Source organism: Chaetodon auriga, chromosome 24 (genome assembly GCF_051107435.1).
Source record: "Chaetodon auriga isolate fChaAug3 chromosome 24, fChaAug3.hap1, whole genome shotgun sequence".
Lineage (NCBI taxonomy): Eukaryota > Metazoa > Chordata > Actinopteri > Chaetodontiformes > Chaetodontidae > Chaetodon > Chaetodon auriga.
The window spans coordinates 8,251,822-8,270,071 of NC_135097.1; the positions used below are offsets into that span (position 1 = coordinate 8,251,822).

General features: G+C 43.0%; 3 protein-coding genes across 4 annotated transcripts; all 3 read right to left on the bottom strand.

The window, feature by feature from the left end:
- Positions 1-421: 421 nt before the first annotated feature.
- Positions 422-2,654, bottom strand: LOC143317329 (natural killer cells antigen CD94-like). The gene is made up of 6 exons (XM_076725428.1): positions 2,395-2,654; positions 2,070-2,171; positions 1,710-1,826; positions 1,470-1,630; positions 1,065-1,189; positions 422-796 (listed from the first exon to the last, which is right to left on the bottom strand). The coding sequence occupies exons 1-6, from the start codon at positions 2,441-2,443 to the stop codon at positions 679-681; spliced, it is 672 nt and encodes a 223-aa protein (XP_076581543.1). The 5' UTR covers positions 2,444-2,654; the 3' UTR covers positions 422-678.
- Positions 2,655-2,778: 124 nt separating this feature from the next.
- Positions 2,779-8,008, bottom strand: LOC143317461 (receptor-type tyrosine-protein phosphatase eta). Its single transcript, XM_076725616.1, has 10 exons — positions 7,862-8,008; positions 7,205-7,775; positions 6,618-6,866; positions 6,178-6,426; positions 5,785-5,908; positions 5,319-5,458; positions 4,916-5,188; positions 4,197-4,460; positions 3,755-3,852; positions 2,779-3,534 (listed from the first exon to the last, which is right to left on the bottom strand). Exons 1-10 carry the CDS (start codon positions 8,006-8,008, stop codon positions 3,460-3,462), a joined length of 2,190 nt encoding a protein of 729 aa, XP_076581731.1. The 3' UTR covers positions 2,779-3,459.
- Positions 8,009-9,230: 1,222 nt separating this feature from the next.
- Positions 9,231-15,943, bottom strand: tp53 (tumor protein p53). 2 transcript variants are annotated; one of them, XM_076724600.1, is made up of 11 exons: positions 15,812-15,943; positions 14,820-14,966; positions 14,648-14,738; positions 14,354-14,542; positions 13,050-13,224; positions 12,823-12,935; positions 12,377-12,486; positions 12,050-12,174; positions 11,875-11,966; positions 11,715-11,785; positions 9,231-11,115 (listed from the first exon to the last, which is right to left on the bottom strand). In XM_076724600.1, exons 2-11 carry the CDS (start codon positions 14,906-14,908, stop codon positions 11,025-11,027), a joined length of 1,146 nt encoding a protein of 381 aa, XP_076580715.1. In that variant the 5' UTR covers positions 14,909-14,966; positions 15,812-15,943; the 3' UTR covers positions 9,231-11,024. The 2 variants fall into 2 exon arrangements, with proteins under 2 accessions (XP_076580715.1, XP_076580714.1); XM_076724599.1 differs by having other exon boundaries at positions 12,823-12,938.
- Between the last annotated feature and the right edge of the window lie 2,307 nt (positions 15,944-18,250).

Genomic DNA, 18,250 nt, shown 5'->3' on the forward strand with positions numbered 1-18,250 from the left:
CTGCTTTGAAACGGGTGAGCATTAACACATCAAAACACGGAATCAGTTTCTTAAATATAACCCATTATTCTAGATTAAATTACACAAAATATACAAAGTAGTTAAAATTAGCTCCACCTGGATGATCTGCAGTAGTAAAATCCTCCTTAAAACTTTTATTTATGATACTCTGAGTACATTTTGTTGATAGAGCATATCTTACTTCTGAATGGATTTTTACATTGCTGAGTTGCTACTTCTACTTAAGTATTTGAGTACTTCTCACACCATTGGCAGTAATTTCAGGCACACATTGTGCAAGTACAGTAGTATTGTACTGCATCTGTAGTACAGTTTGATCAGTGGGAGAGATGAGGACAAATACTGTGGAGATTTATTATCAGACCTTAAGAAATACAAACTTTGAAAACTCAACTTTGAGTAAATAGAAAAATATTTATTCAGTTTTTTTTTAAAGCATAATTAGGTTGAGTGTGTGGAATAATGTCATTTAGGTTTTTACAACACTCATATTGATGAGTACACATCAGTGTTCTTCTACATACATGCAGGTAATTTAAAATGTCAGATATGCACCTAATAAATATTTCAGAGGTTTAAAAACAGGTGAAAACAATCAGATTTTGGCTAAACGTTGTGCATAAAGGCAGAAATGTGTGTCGATGTGAGTGCTGCCTGTCAGGAGTCTCTCTTACAAACCCAGGGTCCATAATCCTCACAGCTGTTAGCGAAGAGACTCCCACCTCCCCTCAGGTCTGCACAGTCCCTGTGATCAGCGTCCCACTGCACCGCCAGCCTGCAACACACACACACACACACACACACACACACACACACACACACACACACACACACACACACACACACACACACACACACACACACACACACACACACACACACACACACACACACACACACCCACCCACCCACCCCACTAATGTGCATGTTACCAAAGTAAAATTGAATTTTTCTCTGTCTGCTCTCACCGTGCTCAACATTTCTAAATCTAATCCTGCATTTGAAAACGTTTGTGAACTGTGTGCCGGTCGATCTGGACTTACGGCATGTAGTGCTGGACGTCCGTCCCGTCCCCCCACAGCCACAGACCCTCGTGCTCTGCGTCCGTCAGCCCCACCCACAGGAAGGGGAACTGAGGGAACTCCCTCATCACACCTTGGATAAAGTCCTGAGGAGGAAGCAACAGCAGCTTTAGTTCGTCTGCTTGACTGATGTTGTAAAATATGTTAGAAATGAAAGCAACAGTTTACTCAAGGACACCTGCAACGACGAGTTAATGAAGTGATTGACAGACAGAAAATGAATCCGCATCACTGAAATAACTTTTCTTTCACGGCTCCAGCTTCACAAATGTGACGATTTGCTGCTTTTCTCTTAAATGATTCAAATTATTTGAATTCATTTGAAATGATTTTTGCTTCCATTTAATAAAAGCGCCTCAAAGGTACCATCTCTGCAGAGTCTTTGATGACTGCCAGGCTGCTGTTGTGTTGCCGGCAGAACTCCACGCTCTCGTTCCACCGCCGATTCTCCTGCAGTCCCACTGAAAAGAAGTAGCAGCGACTCCTCCGCCACAGCCAGCCGTCCGGACACAGACGGCACCTGGAGTCTGCAGCACAGGGACGCAGATGTGAAGCAAAGCTTGAGGCGGCGTACAGACTTGGTAGAGATGAGAAAATGGAAATGACCTTGAGTGACAGCGAGCAGCATCAGGTTCAGCTCACGATGCTCCTTCTGGCACCGCTGCAGCCGCTCCATCAGCTCCTCTGCGGAAGCTTCGGAGGTCTGATCCTCCTGTGGTGCTGCTGTCGAGAGATGACACATGATTTTTTACTAATGAACAGGAAGTGGAACCACTGAGGGAATAACCTGATGTGAGTTACAGGCTTTTGATCGCAGTTGCACATTTACTCAAGTCGTTTTTTTTACAATTTGCTTTTGCTCAGGTTTCAGTTAGTGGAGGAAGCTGCAGAACTTTATGCAAACATATAAAGCTTAAATACATAAAATGTGCTACTTTATACTTATTATTTTATATTTACACCCACCAAATAACATCAAACCCAAAAGCAGTCCCATAACCAGGATTGTTGTTGACAGGGCAGCAGCCACTCGAGCGGTCAGCTGATGAGTTTGAGAGCATCCTGCATCTGTGATGGTGAAAAAAAAGAGTCAACAATCATGAAACAAATGATGATTTTTAGGATCATCCTGCATCATGAGGCGACTTATAGGAGGAGAAACAAAGGACTGAAATGTTGAACGTCACACTTGAACATCATGACTGTGAACTATGTGTTTTTGTATTATTAGATTTTTGGTCATATAAAAGCATCACTGACGCTGTAGTAGGAGATGTTCTTTCTAACTTACCTGCAGGTGCTCGGCTCTCAGCATCACCCTCCTGGTTCCTCGTCTCCATGCAGCTGTTCGATGCTCTTTGTCCTTTCGCTTCAGCTGTGTCTCATGCTCGCCCACTCACATTTACACCCTCCGGGCCTTCGGCCGAATGAAAGGCGACCACTCCGCCCCTTCCTCATATTACAGCCGTCCTCTCAAAAATAAAGTTTAGCAGAGGAAGCTGGCAGGATGTGCAGAGTACCAGCAGCTTCTATGTGCAGTCACTATTTATAACAGCGCCAACAGCCCAAACCTCCTGCAACAGCTTTGTGTCTGTTAATCTGCTGAGATCTCATCTGTCTGCTGCTTATTGATTTATCAGCTTCTCATTATCAAGCAGAGCCATCGGGTCAAGGTCTAATTAATCAAATTAGAAAAAAAACAATAAAAGGGAGGGGTATGCACTGCTATTATTTATTTAACCATAGTTGCATATTTGCAACAAGTGCATGAGTTCACCTTCTATACACTGTTACCAGTACATGTTCATACACACATATTCCGTTCAGTGAAGACTGAGCAGTCAGCTGGAAAACTTCGTGGAGCAAAGAAACAAGATAAAACAAGAAAATTAAGTTTAATTTTTGCTGAATAAATCATCTCCCAGAACGTTAGAGTAAATAAATAAATACTCAGAATCAATACAAACTTGAATTTCCACATGTAATTTTGACTCAGTGCATAAAAACTTTGATTATGTTATAATTTTGTCTCAGTTTCTCCTAATTTGGACTTACTATTGAGAACACAAAGATATAAAATAAACAAAAATCTAAAATCCACTATTGTATTATTATATAGTGTTTGCACTCTTTGATGAGGAAATTCTGAAAATAGACGACTGACAGTGAGTGCACATCACAAGAATCACAAAACACCACATTATAACCTCTTACTTAATGTTTGATTTCCTGAGCCGTAGTGTGATGCAAAAGCTTTTAACATTAACATGTTTCTAAAAGACCAAGGCAGAAAATGCTCACCAATACCAATCAAATTTTTTTTTAAAGCCATGGAGCCATGAAATGTTCCCTGTGCTTAATTGTCGGTTTCCTGCTCCTTGAGCTTCCAGAAAATACCGTCTCCCAGCAGCGTTTGGAAGTGGCCACGCAACTGCGACAAAACACAGGAAAATACAGAAAGCTATTACCTGACATTTTTAACCCAACTTTATTTCTAAAACACAAATTGAGCCATTCGTTCTAAATAATTGGTGCACATGCCCATTTTGTTTTAGTCCAGAAGAGAACTTCTAGAATAAAAACAGCACCTTTCGCTTAAGTTTACGCCTCAAACTCTGCCTTCGTTTCTGTCCGTGCGGTGACTGACGTACCTCTTCAATCACACTTTCCCTTGTGGTGTCATTATCACAGCGGAGACTTTCGGCCGAAGAGCACAGCATGGACAGACTGATTTCCCTTTTCTCCGCCACTGAGGAACAAACAGAGAGTGTGTGAAGAGGAAGCCAGAGCAAGGTTCACGCCGTACAATTTGCATGTGGAAGAATAAAAAATGTCCGCTAAGGTCAGACGCTGTTAGCAGAGAAGAAAAAGGAGGTTTTCAGCCACGTCCGAGCAAACATCCACCCAAAAACTGGATAAACCAGTTCAGTGTTCGGTGCAGGTCTGGAGGATGGAACAGGCTCCTGCAGCATCCGTCACGGCTGCACGAGAGTCACTTTTACTTTGTAAATGCAGAACATCTCCTGATGCAATTCAAAAAAAATATTCAAGACCAAAACCGCCTGTACAGACCTTTAGGTCTGAGAGTCTCACCTGTAAAATGTGACAGATTTGCTGGGGCGCTTGACATCCCATCCACCTCTGTTCGCAACTCAAAGGTGTAGTTGGTCCCTGACATCAAGTTGTGGAATGTGTGGTTGGTTTCGCTCGTCGTAACAGACCAGCTGTGGCCCCAGAAGCTGGAGCTGATTCTGATAGAGTAGTTGACTGCCGCAGTGTTGGCAGGGGCCCTCCACTGGAGTGCGATTTTGTCTTTATCAAAGGAGCTGACTGTGACGTGAGTAGGCAGCGATGGCACTGAAAAAGAAGGGAAGAGAAGGAAAATGAGGCATTGATTTATGAGATAATCCTGCAGTCGGAGATTTTCATCATAAATGTTTAGTATTTTCCATCAGGGGACATAGAAGTTTTCCTCGTTAGTGGCGGGGTCCACCATTCACTGCAGCGTTTAAACTGTGTTTGTCACAGAGACTAGAGCTGAAACTGAAAAAAAAAAATGTAATCAGTTTTGGATATTGCAGGGACAGAACGAGAAGCAGCTGTGATCCATCTTCAACACGTCAGGATGGAAAAGGTTCGTTTGGCTGCTCTGTAAACAGATACACCGCCTTTGTCTCTTATTTCTGACAGAGCAGCTGATCGAGGAGCGTTTGCTGTAGGTATCAAATCACGCTTGCATGCGTCCGATCATCCAGGATTATAACTTCGGACGCACAAACAAGGAAAATGCAACCGAGGCCAAAGTGACTCACAGGTGAACTTGGAGCTCTGCACCGGCGGGCCTTTGAGGTGTCCGTTAACCATGTAGACGATCACTGTGTAATTGGCCGCAGTCTTCAGTCCGCCGAAGTGCGTCTTGAGCTCGACTCCTGCTTTATTTTCTCCTACAGTCTTGCCATCCAGCTGGAGCGTGGCGGTGAAAAATGAAGAATTACCATCAGGTTCAGGGTTACCGTTGGAGCTCCAGGTGGCATTGAGGGAGTCCTGCGTTGTGATCAAAGTCAGGTTTGAAATGGGTCCAGGAGCTATGCAGAAGACACAAATTCACATCAGTGGCATTCAGCACGGCAGGAAAGAGCTTTTGCTCTGTTTGTGTGGATTTCTCCAATAACCAACAACCAGCAGTCAACTGTGAGAGCGTTCGCCCAGAGTTACCAGTGTAGCTGACGATGGTCACGCTCTCTCCCTCCAGAGTGCCGTTGGCCAGCGCCGTCACGCTGACGGTTATCTTGGTGCCCATCGGCAGCTGCGTCACATTCACTTCTGTTTGGTTCACCTCTCCATTGAATAACACTCTGTATAATCAAAAGATAACACAACTTTTTGTAGTTTGGGGCTCCTGTTCAGAGTTTTACAGTCGAAATGATCAGAGAGTGAATCAGCAGTCTGGTGTTTAGCTGGTAGACATGGAAACAGTGTCCTCTAAAAGACAAATCGTCTGCTCTGTTGACAGTTAATGGAAACGGGACAAACTGTTGTCATGATGTATTAATTGTCTGATCTTATAGAAGTCTATAGAAAGAGAGACAGTTTATAGCTAAACAAGAGTTTACATCAATGTAAATATAAATTAATCTATACAAGTGAATAAATTCTGGACTATCTGTCCACAAATACATACCCACGACTGTCGTTCACAGCCGTCACCCTGAAGCCTGTGGTGCTTCCCTCAGGCGGCATCCAGTTCAGCAGCAGACAGTCGCTGGTACTCTTAGATACCTTCAGGTCGGACACTTTCCCGGGCTCTGACAGAGAGAACGGACAGATAATTGGCTCTGATTGGCCTCCGTTAGTTTGAATTTCACATCACGTGAGCAGGAAATAACCAGCTTCAACCCTCTGTCATACAGCGCGCTTCCTGTTTAAATCCTGTCCCAGATAAAAGGTCCAAAACAAACAAACAAACAAACAAAAAAACCTGTAGAGAAAAGTGCACCAGGTGGATCATGTAGCTCACTTAGCTACATCAATCCTGTCAGGCATTACAACCCTTTTATCTGTGACATGAACTCACTGGTGTACGCTGTGATGTTGGAGTCTTCACTCCATGTGGCGTTACTCTTGACTACTGATAGGACGGTGAAGGTGTAAGGGTTTCCAGGCGTCAACCCGTCGACCTCTACGTCCTCTGTGTCACTCGTAATGTTCCTACCCTGGACCTCAATCAGATAGAAAACCTCATTTCCATCTGGGTTGCTCCAGCTCAGGGAGACAGACGTTTCCGTCACATTGCTGATAGTGAGGTTTTCGACTTTGTTGGGTACTGAAGAAAAAAAAAAAAAAGGAGAGACGTAATCAAGCTCATTATTTCCTTCATTTGTGTACTACTTTATCAGTCTGTACTTTAAATCATCAAACATGTTGTAAGCAGGAAAAGCCGAGCATTTAACATCCATCTATGTTATTCTACAATTAAAATAAATAACAGTATTATTTTAACGCAGTCAGACTCACAGGTGTAGAACACGACCTCCTGCGAGTCGAGGTCTCTATCACACTTAACAGGGACCACCTGGACTGAGTAGCTGGTGCCTGCCATCAGGTTGACCAGGTCATAGGTCAAATTGGTCAGATTGTACGTCAGGTCTTCGTGGCCTTTGACCTCTAAGCGGTAATCGCTGATGTTACCAGGGCCCGGCTGCCATGAGAGGCTGGCGCTCCTGGTCGTCACGTTGGTCACGTGGACTTTGCTTACGAAACGATCTGGAAATAAATGATGTTAATTGACACAGAACCTGATGGGCTATATGTTTGTTCATGGTTACAAAAATATGCCTTTCTTGTCAGGATTGATCATCTACATGTGACAGCCTAACACCTCAATTCTGTGGATGGATTGTTATTAAGTTCAGGAACTTTGTGGAAGAGCTATCTGGATGTTTTTTAGCTTCTTTTTGTCTTAAACTTTTATTTTGATATTTTGTTTTTGGACATTTTTGGGAAGGTTTTAGATTGGTGTGTAAGTTCAGATCAATGTGCCGTAACCCCTTTTAATTCTCACAGTTGCTCTGCACTACAAAGAGGTTTTAAACGAGTCATACCTTCATAGCATATAAAAGGCAGAGGGTCCGAACAGGTCTTTTCCATCCAGGCCCCCCAGCTGAGCATGACCACGCAGGAGTCTTCGATATACCTTTCACCAGTGTTGTCCAGCGACAGCACACATGCTGGTTCTACTGATGGCAGCATGGACGTCGTGGGCACGGCTGTGGTGGGCACTGGGGTGTCTGTCAGTCCACTCGTCATGTCTTCGGTGCTGAAGTTGTTGAATGTGGTAACATCGGTCACGTCTTCGGTTGTAATTCCTACCAGTCCGCTGAAGCTCGTCGCGTTTGGCGTTGCGAGTTCTGTGAACGTGGCGGAGCTCGTCGTTGCGGGGCAGCTGCAGGAGCAGCTGCCTCTTTTGGTGGAGGAGGATTTGAGCACGGGCCAGCCAGGGTACCAGTTCTGAAAGGTGAGGGGATCCCCGTTGGCCCAGTGGGACCAGAACATACTGGAGTTGCTGGAGGAGTTGAGGTTCTTGCGGAGGCCGACCCAGTGCTCAGAGGTGAGACCTTTGGCGATGGTTTGGATGTTTTCAGGAGTCAGTGTGACCAGGTCTGTGAAACACATCTGACAGGAGAGACGGCTGTCAATCACACAATCCGGCTGCATGTTTCAGCCTCTTATTTTACATCAAACTGGGGCTCGTGTCGTACCTGGCAGTGCTTCCTGGCCTCGTCCCAGGTGAGGTTTGTCGATTGAGTGAAGTACTCTTGCTCTGCAGCACTGGACATCATCATCAGAGCTGAGGAGAAACACAGAGATTGGTTGATGCGGGTTTCGAGCAGGGATACACCAATCATATCTGACCCACAATTAACCATGTAATTTTAAGATTCGGCGATTCTTTGTCCAACTAAATGACCAAAAATCTGAGTTTACTGTGATTTAAAAATGAAAAACAGCAAATGCTCACATTTGAGGCAGGATGAGAGACTGCTGCTTGAAAATTGATCGACACAACAAACGGAAGATCTAAATAACTGCAAATTCCATTTATCAATTAATCATTTTGGCGATAAAATTGGCAAGCTGTTACTATTTTCTGTAATACTCTCAACATCTGACCAAATGCCTGCTGTTACAGAATACACTGTGTATGTTCTCAGGAGTATGAACAGGGAACAATTGTTTCATTTTCAGTCATAGATTAGATTACAGTTGCAAAGAAACTTCGCATTAAGTCATTTGTTGTCAATGGGCACTTTTAAAAGCAAAGTTTCATGCATGAAAGCTGCATCAGTTAGCTGTAATTGACCCCAGATCCTCACTTATGGACACTTGCTGACGTTGACGAAGGGCCCTTTAACTCTCACACTCTTAAAGAGCTGAAACGAGTCAACAGAAAATGACTAAATAAGTCATTTATCAAGCAAAAATGTCAATTCGTGACATCTTTAAGAGGAATTTCTCACTGTAAACTGAATATTTTGAAAAAGTATTGTATTGGTATTCTGATATATCTTAAGGCTTAACAACAAACGCACAAATAACTGGCAAATTAATAGCTGACAATCGCCAGGTGCATCTTAAACTCTTTCAGTGAGCATAAACGCTGCACACAGATTACAGATGAAAACATACTCACCCCAACAAATTAAAATACACACTTCATCCTTGAGAAAGAACTTTCCCATTTTGAGATTTCTGTGGATGCTCGATTGAGCTGCTTCACGAAATTTCTCCGGAGGACAGCTGCTGTAAAATTACGTTTTACAAAAGGAGCAAGCAAACAAAACACCCTTTGAAATTTAACTAAACTGAGTTAAATGCTGTCTCACTACTCACCCAGGCTACACACGCATCCTGTGACCTGAACTCTCACCACAAAAACACCCATTCAGAGCAACAGGTAATAAACTGCACATTTCACTAACAACACAAGGCCCCATTCAGCCCAGGCCAGAATGCCTTTACATGCTACTGGTTTTGCATCCATCTCCCAAACATGCAAAGTACTAATATGGAAACAGGAGAGGGATGAAGGCCGAGACAGAAAACATTTATACGTGTCGTAAAACAGAATACAAGAGCACTATGCATTTATTTTGGCTTAAAGCTTGGAGTAACAAAATTCAAATTAGTACAAAAAAAGGCATGAAAAAACAATGACAATGAACAATGCTGAAAGATAAACCTCTTATACAAAACTAAGTTCTGAAAATAATCTATAAAGAGACAGAAACAAAACAAAGAAATGCCTTTAAGTAATGTTTTTTTTTTTTTTTCTGTGGCAGTGTTAAAAAAAAAAAAAAGTGGTCACACTGACAGCCGTTATTGGTCACATCAAGTGCTGGGTATTTTCTGAGGGGGGGGGGTCCAAACATGGAAATATAAACTACAATCACAGCTGGGACATCCTGACTGATAACATGTCATCAGTTTAAACAGTTTGATATCTGAACCATGTGTGAGTGTCATGCACCTCATCATCATCTCACAGGCGTTTAAAGGTCCATGTTAGCTCGTGTCCCTGTGAGCGCCGCTGCCGCCGCTCACCCACACTTTCTGTTGAATATAAAAAACCCGGAATACTAAAAGGTGGTTTCGCTTTTGGGGTGATCCAGCCAGCCCCTCATCTACCAAATCTACTGTTAATTTTCACAAAACTCATGACAGTGAACATTCCCTGCAAGCCGAATAATGACCCCAACAACAACATATAAATCCTTGGAGAGGAAAAAAAAAAAAAAAAGGGGGGGGGGGGGTACAGTCTATTAACAGCTTCTCATGATGTGATAACAAATAATAATACATCGCATAATAAAACACAACGGATTACAAAAAGAAAGAAAGAAAAAGCCCCACTGATGAAGTTACATGCCTGTGTGGTCATCTGGCCTATATTTGTATTTTCTGCTTGCATAGCAAATCTAATCAGCTGGGATACAACATCTGGCTGTTGGACCTTCCTCACAGGAGAGTCTGACTGGTGGACATTAATTTGCATGGGCTCTGGTACAGTAATACAGCAACAGTGACAGAAGCAAACATCCATTCAAGTTTATGAGTATGACTTTGCACTTTTCAAAGGAATGGCAGTGACTCGTATCGTTAGCTTCGAGCTGTTTTTAAGCCAAATAAAAAGAAAATTAATACTTTGACAAAACATAGAAAACATGTTTCCATGGAAAAAACAGGGAAACACTTCAGATTTCAAAACTGGACTAATACATGCTGCACGATTCCCATAACTGTTTAACAACGGCGCTATTAAAACTCATAATCCCTGTGAAGATTAACACTGACTAAATACATTCCCTCCCAACTTTAGGTCCAAACCTGATATTCTGTTTCATGGAAATACAAAGTTAAACCTCTTAAACCCATTTCATGGGACCTTTAAAGGACCAGTGTGTAGGATTTACTACAATCTAGCTGCAAGGACGCAGACTGAATGAAATTAACACCCCTCCCCTACAACAGTGGGCCAAAACCGTGAAAGGTGTTCTCTAGAGTCGGTGTTTGTTTCATCAGTTGTGTGCTGCTGTAGAGACACAGCGGTGCAACATGGTGGACCCCAATGAAGAGGAGCCGCTCCCTCTGCAGATATAAAGGGATCACACAATGATTGTTCTTTTTCAGGTGATCACACACTGATGAAAATTCTGATTATATTCCACTTCTGCTCCAACAGATCCCCCTAAACCCTACACACTGAACCTTTAAAGGCTTACAGCATGGAATGCTCTCCTCTGCTCTGGCATGGTGAGGCAGGAGGAGATTTGGGGCTCCAATGTCGAATAAAAACCTGAAATAAAGCCGGTGGCTTGGAGGGACGAAGGCATGCTGTTGACTCATGATCAAAGCAATGAGCTTTTATTCACTGTCACTCCTCTCTCCTCTTTGGAGGAGTCTCTTCCCGCTGGAGGGCACAGCAAACTCCTGTTTCACCTTGCTCTTGGTTTTGCTGTGGAAAAAAAGCAGAACAAACCCGCCGAGTGTCCGGAAATTAGGCCAAGGGTGACAGACTTTACTTAAATGAAATGCCACAATACTGAAACTTAGAAAGCACTGGGGTGCAAATGTTCACCAGGGCAGTGAAATCCTAGAAAAGTATTTTTACTTTACTACTATCATGGTGTACTTTGAACCAGCAGATGCAGTGACATGCAACAGCGGCAGGTGATGACAAAACTTAATCTCAGAATCTAAATTGAACACTACTTGGTAGGTAATTAGTTCCCTTATGTTAAAATGGTCCACATTACCCCATACATGCTGAAAAATATGCATGTTCTGAGGTTCTGCAGTAATAGAAATGTTTCCAAGCCTCAGCTGACTCTCGTGAGAGGCATGTTGAACATAAATGTTAAACACAGTGACCTCTAGTGGCAAATGATCTACACAAGATAAAACCCAGTTGGTGACCATAAAACATGTTCGCAGCAATGTGGCTTTAAACTTTAAACTCCATGTTGAGACGTTCTTAAATGGATTGTTTGAAGTTTAGTCCACTGAAACGGATTCAGGTTGTTTTGAAGCAGAGTTGCTGGATGCACTTCTTACCTTTCTTTGTCCAGCAACTCCAGACCATCGTTGATCTTCTTCAACATTTCAAAACGCTCGCGACCGCGAACCTGCAGGAGCAACCAAAGGACAATTAATCCAAAAGCATTATAAAATTCTGCAGACATCCAGCCTGATAGCAGTATGCATCTTTACTTACATTCAGAACAAACACTTCCTTGTCCTCCTCCTCTGCGCTGGAGGTCGACTTGGACTTCTTCACAGAAGTGGAGTCAGGAACCGGGGCGCTCTCTAAAGAAACAAACGTGAGGTTGGCGAGGAAACAGCAAGCAGGGATGGAAGCTGAAATCGAATGTAATGCGACAAAAACATACTTCGTTTTTTAGTTTGTTTGGTGCCGTTCTGCATCTTGGTGTTGTTTTCCTCCTCAGTTTTGCGGTCCCTGCCTGGACATGCACAGACGCGCACCTCGAAGCACCTCCGACCCAAAACCAGTCCCCTGGGAAGGTGAACAGCAGTAAGAGGTCAAAATGTTTTCCAAGGCTGCACAAGCTAACAGGAACAGTGATGCATGACTTCAATGACTTCAATCATTCCATTATGTTACCCCCTTGTCCTCCATATGTCTTTATTCTATACCCAGACGATTCATCAAGACTCCCAATGCCCCATCACTTCTGATAAAGAGAAACAAGACTTACTCTGGAGTCTCGAGGGTCAGGATGGTGAGGATGGGTCTGCGGTTCATCCCGCCCATGCATGAGCTGTTGCACATGAAGCTCAGCAGGATGGTGGTCATCTCTGAGCCCAACTGAAACAGGAAGGCGTAACTATTTTTACTCACTGCTGGTTAAAGAGTATACAATCAGGAGAAAAACACCAGGAAGTCATTTCTATGAAGTCTTAATAGACTCTTAGAGGTGTCCAAATGCAGCCATTTTTTCCATGTGAGCCACATTCCTGGATTACTTCACGTAGATTTAATATTCAGGCAAGCATCACAGTGACAGACCTAGCTTGTGCAAATACTAACAGGAAACACTTGAAAGTGACACTTGAGGAAATGTGAAAGGGTAAAAGTCACTGCTGTAGAAAGAGCAGACATGTTCCCCCTCAGACAGGTTGAGTGGGGCGGTTCGGGTAGTACCTGTGGGGGCTCGTAAGGGACAGTCACACTCTGCCTCTTTGTGTGCAGGTCTTCAAAGTACTGGGCTCTCTGGCTGCCCTCCACTCTGATCAGGTGGCTGCGATGGTCTGCAGCTGCTTGGAAAAGAACATTAGAAAAAAAATGTAAACAACTTCAGACAGACTGCTCTGCTCATCACCACACAAACATTCATCCAAAACGATTTTCCAGTAAAACACCTTACTTACCGTCCTCATTCTGGTGATGGGGACATCTGCGAACCACCTCGGCCACGTGCTCGGTCTTCTTGTAAACGGCTGTGGCCCTGATGATGGCACCCGCAGGAGGCTCCTTGCTTACAAGCACTTCAACCGGGCTGGTCTTTGCCAGCTGGCAGTACAGCTTGTTAAGAAGCTCCGAAAACTGAGAGAAAGCACACGGAGAAAGCCACATACAGTATTACCTGTGGAGCTGCAGTGCTGTGAGTACATATGTGTGGACTCAAGTGCCAAGAACTGGTCTGATGTCTGTCTGAAAAAAAACAAGCGTACCATTATTAAAACTAAAAGTCAGAGACTATTCTTTAAAATAGGTTCACCTACTCTTTCTTCTCCAAAGCCCAAAAACTACACAAAGTTCTCCAAATAAGGAAGGCCAGATTTATCAAATAAAAAAACAACAGTTTACCTTGCGTTCATCCATTTTTAACCCTTTCTGTGCGGGAGGAAGAGGGCGCAGGAACATGTCCCGTCATGTCAGAGCTGTGCTTTACAACCAGACTTCACCTCACCCACAGACCACAGCACGAGTCGCAGGGGGCGGGAGTATCGGGGCAGACATTCCTAACCTCAACTTAACTGGCCAACTGCAGCATGCTGCTGGGTGAGTCACCGAGGAAACATTAATACCATTGGCTCCTCAAACGTAGTGAATGACTCTAGACCATAAAATTTAGCGAATCGTCACAATGAATAAGATTCCACATGAATGCCAGCATGAGAAATATGAAAGAATGGATTTTTAACGCGATGCCAAGGTAAGACATTTTTTAAAAAATGTATTCAAGATGATTTCAATGTTTTCCAACCTAGAAATAATTTTGTGGTTGATAAAAACTTGTGAGACTCGTGGGTGAGCTTACTGTAGTGAAACCTTTGTATTTCCAAACCTCAAATTTTGAAAAGACTGTGTAGCTAACTAACGAATTAAGACAATAATATGCAACAGGAGCAGAGTTCCTCCATTAAAAAATTATACTATGGAAAGGAGAAACTCTTGAACAGTGAATGGCGCATCAGGACTGAGCAGCTGTGGAAATCCCTTTTGTCCTCTGGTGAGGGGCTCGATCAGCGCACGTCTGCTCCTCAAAGTTCAGTTGAACATTTCTAAACTAGCATTTAAATTCTGTGTAATTCCATTAAATCAGACACTGAATATAGATATAAGACAATTTATGGTACATACATTGTTGGAAATGATCTGAGCCACATTTACCAGTCAGTTTAAACATACAAAAAGCCAACAAGGAAGCAGAATTTCTTAATTCACTTACAGTGGAAGTGACAGACTTGGCTGTGCCAGACTTCTGAAAGCGAAGCTGGAAGCCGTACTCCCCCGGGTAGTCAGTTGTAACTGGGACGGTGGATGCCGGGGGAGTGACGCTATCTTGAGCGGACATCTCCGGGGGCAGCTCAAACAGATTCTCGTTGAAGCCCTCAGTCAGCACTTGTTCGTTCATAAGCTGTAAAGGGAGAGAAACAAGACAGTTTAATATCCAAGCAAAAGCTTTCTCATGCAGCAACTCATATCAGTGTTTTTGAACAAGGGCGTGGGTCAGCATGCCTACCAGCATATCCATAGGTCCATGGTTCATGGCATATTCCACATCATTCACAGATATAGGCTCATGTGGAATGGTGGAGATGGAGGGAGTTACTCTGCAAAAAACAACCACGTACAGGTTAACCTTTTTTCCGGAGTAAAAAACATGTGCTGCCTACCGTTAAAGCACAACTTACACTGTCTCCCACAGCTGTCTGAAAGAGTCCTGGCTCAGCGGCAGGGACTGGCTCAATGGCAGGCTGTCGAAACCTTGCTCTTCCATCATTAATTTCCCTCCTTTCACCGCTGAGAGAAAATGAGGAAGAGCCAAGATTGCAGGAGCGCTGAGGGGATCAACAGGAAGTAAGAATTTGAGTTAGACACATGAGGTAACGTAACATCTGGATTTCTCTATTAAACAACCCATTTGACGAGTTATTCAAGTCGTGTATGATTAAAATTTTTGGCAACGATTAATTTTATTGTTAATTCATTTGACGACATTTAACTCTTGGATTACATGTTTAATCTATAAAATGGCAAAGTAATGAAATACAATGAATCAGAATCCCCAAGGACCCAAAGTGATGTGTTTTGTCTGACTGTACACCATCCAAAAACGTTTAATTTAATTAAGTTAACTAAGCTGAACCTAAGTAGGCCTTTGGCTCTGTGAATTGCTGACTAACGTTCAGGCCGCATAAGTAAACTACTCCTAGAAAACACACACAAATGGTCTCGGAGACATCAATATTTTACAGATATAAGGTTTGAAATTCAATTCAAACGACGCCAACTGACTTCACAAACAGACCTGCAAACAAACAGCACGAAAAACCTGCTAACGTTAGCACAGGGCCTACACAAATTGAATGAAGCCAGCTTCGTCAGTCAACCGCGTCGGCATTTTCGTAATAATTCGATGATTGCAACTTTACTGTGCGTCAAAATGTCATTGGAGGTGACTAACTATCTACTATATAACAAGGATTTGAGTCGCAATTACTGCGCACAACCGTTTTTGTGTTGGCTAGCGAGCTTAGAATTAGCATAACAAGCTAATTTCGTTAGCCCTACGTCCCGGAATCTAAAGCTAGCTAAACGGCCGTAAAACTTTCTTTATCGGACAAGTAAGTGGCGGCCGGCTCTGTTGCATTAACGAATGAGACATATATGACCACAACGCTACCTTGTATGTCCCGCTGCTGTTGTTGGAGAGCGATGCGTCACGGGTGCGTGTACAGAAGAGAAGCTAGAACAGCCGAAAAAGTCAAAATATTTTGGGGTAAAGCGGAGCACGTTGTGCGGGGATTCCCACAGAAAGGAGGGGGGAGGGGCACCTTTTAATATTGAGCAGCCGCCTGCCCAATCACAGAGCATTCTGGTCTCCTGACGCGTTAAACGCAATATCGCGAAATGCAACTGCTGCATTCCAAGACCGTCGGAAATATTATAACTCGAAAATCGCACGGAACAAAGCGCCAGCTGCATAGGACGTGGCTGTACATTTGTGCAATTATCCCCAACACGGTTAAGATTTGTTTATCAATTGCTGCTCAGTCAAAAGATGAATGTGTTTTCGTTTGCTTGAAGAATAAATAACAATATTTTGTGGATTACTGCCATAGTATCTTGTTTTTATTATTGAGTTCCCCAAATGTCAAGTTCGGGGGTTGGGAAGAGGTCATCAATTTATACAGAACCTAAATTTGAAACAAATAACTATGCAACATTTATAGTCCCTTATTTGTCATTATATGTTGTCATTCTTGATGTATGAAGGGCAGTAGAGCTTTAATCTGGGTGTTTCATTTAGACTTTACAAGACACCTTTTATTGTCAATTGTTTTAGACTTGGTCATTGTTTTGTTTAGACTAAACTATATGATAATAAACTTTAAATATACTTAAGTTGATTGTCCTTTATTTTCCAGGTAAAAAAGATTCAGTGACTGGTGCTGATGTGGGCCAGGGCAGCTGGCTGTGTTACTGTGTGTTATAATCGGTTTTACAAATAATGCTAACTTGGCGCACACAAAATTTTCAGTAATATATGATGCACTATAGAAAACTACAGGCTTCTGCTGAGCACCTGAAGGCAACATGAAGACATGATGAGGAACTGCAGACTAATATTTAGGTCACACTGATGTAACAGAGGGTGATTTCAACATAATTGCCACATACTGTGTTTAATGACTGCTACAGTCTGATGAAACAAGGATAATTCTTTTCTAATTTTTCTTGTAAAGCACTTTGAGCTGCAGTTCCTGTATGAAAGGAGCTATACCGTGGGTGACTGGCCAGTATATTTTATTGTGGTCCAGTGATGAAGTTGTATCATTGATAGAAAATAAGTATTAGTGACAACAGTGATCTGTGTTGAAGTTTACCTTTGAGGGGTGAACCCACATTTTGCCCATGCTTTGTTTTCTCTCCAGGGAGGTCAGAGGTCAACTTTCAAGCAGCGTCCCTGGAGCAGGCAGGGTCTTACTGGATGACTTTCAGGGATGCTGTAGACTGTGTTTAAAAGTGGAGTTTAAACCTGTTGATTTCACACTTTAACACTGTTAAATGATTTCATAATCTGCTCTCATAGGCTGGATGACATTGCCTCTCATCACCCTTGAAATGCCCCTTTCCTGATTAGATAACCTTCTACACCACTGGGGACCAGAGCTGCAGAGAAACTCAGAGCAGGACCTCACTCAGGTGCTTGCAGCTGCGTCGGACCACTTTTGCCACGCTGCTGGTGTCTTGTCCTGAACTGGGACGGGTCACAGGTCACAAGAGTGTCCACTAAGCGTTGATTCTCGTCTCTCTGGGTACATGGCGGTCGTTGGTGCCGCTGTGGGGCTGTTTGACCTTTGAGAGAATGTGCTAATGGTGCCAGCAAGACCACCATGAACTTGATCCCAGCAGCACTGCATATAGACACAATAGTGAGGTCTAACAGAACAGGACCAGGGCACAGAGTGCAAAGAGAAAGGCCGTGATTAATGCTGATGTTACAGCAGAATGTTAAACTGTTGTGTTTATGTTGTGGTTCTGCATGTTTTATCATTTTATCAAAAGACCAAGTATTTGATTTGTTTGTTAGAGCTTTGCAGCATTACCTTAGAAGACCAGTCTGTCATTTTGGGAAATACACATACTCACTTTCTTGCCGAGAGTTAGATCGGTTAGTTCTGTTACTTTTGGACAGAGCCAGGCGAGCTGTCTCCCCCTGTTTTCAGTCTTTATGCTAACCTAAGCTAACTGGCTGCTGACTTCAGCCACGTATTTACCATACAGATGTGTGTTTCCCAAAATGTTGCTGTATTCCACATCGTGGCATCGTGTCTTGATCAAACTAACTACTCGTAGCAAACATCCCTCTTTGGGTTAGATTTTGGGTTTCTTTTGTATTTTCCCATTTTCCACTTAAGAAAAACACTACGCAGTTGTTCACATTTTTAATTCTAATTCTAATTTGGCTATTGGAATAAAATGGTACTTATGTGAACTGAATGCACTTCTGCTTTTTTCAAATTCATAAAATCATGTTGAGTCTAATTTTGTACAGTTTATCTCACCTTTTCACTGCGTCATGTTGCACGGTTCTATTATTTTTTGGAGTTGCTCATTG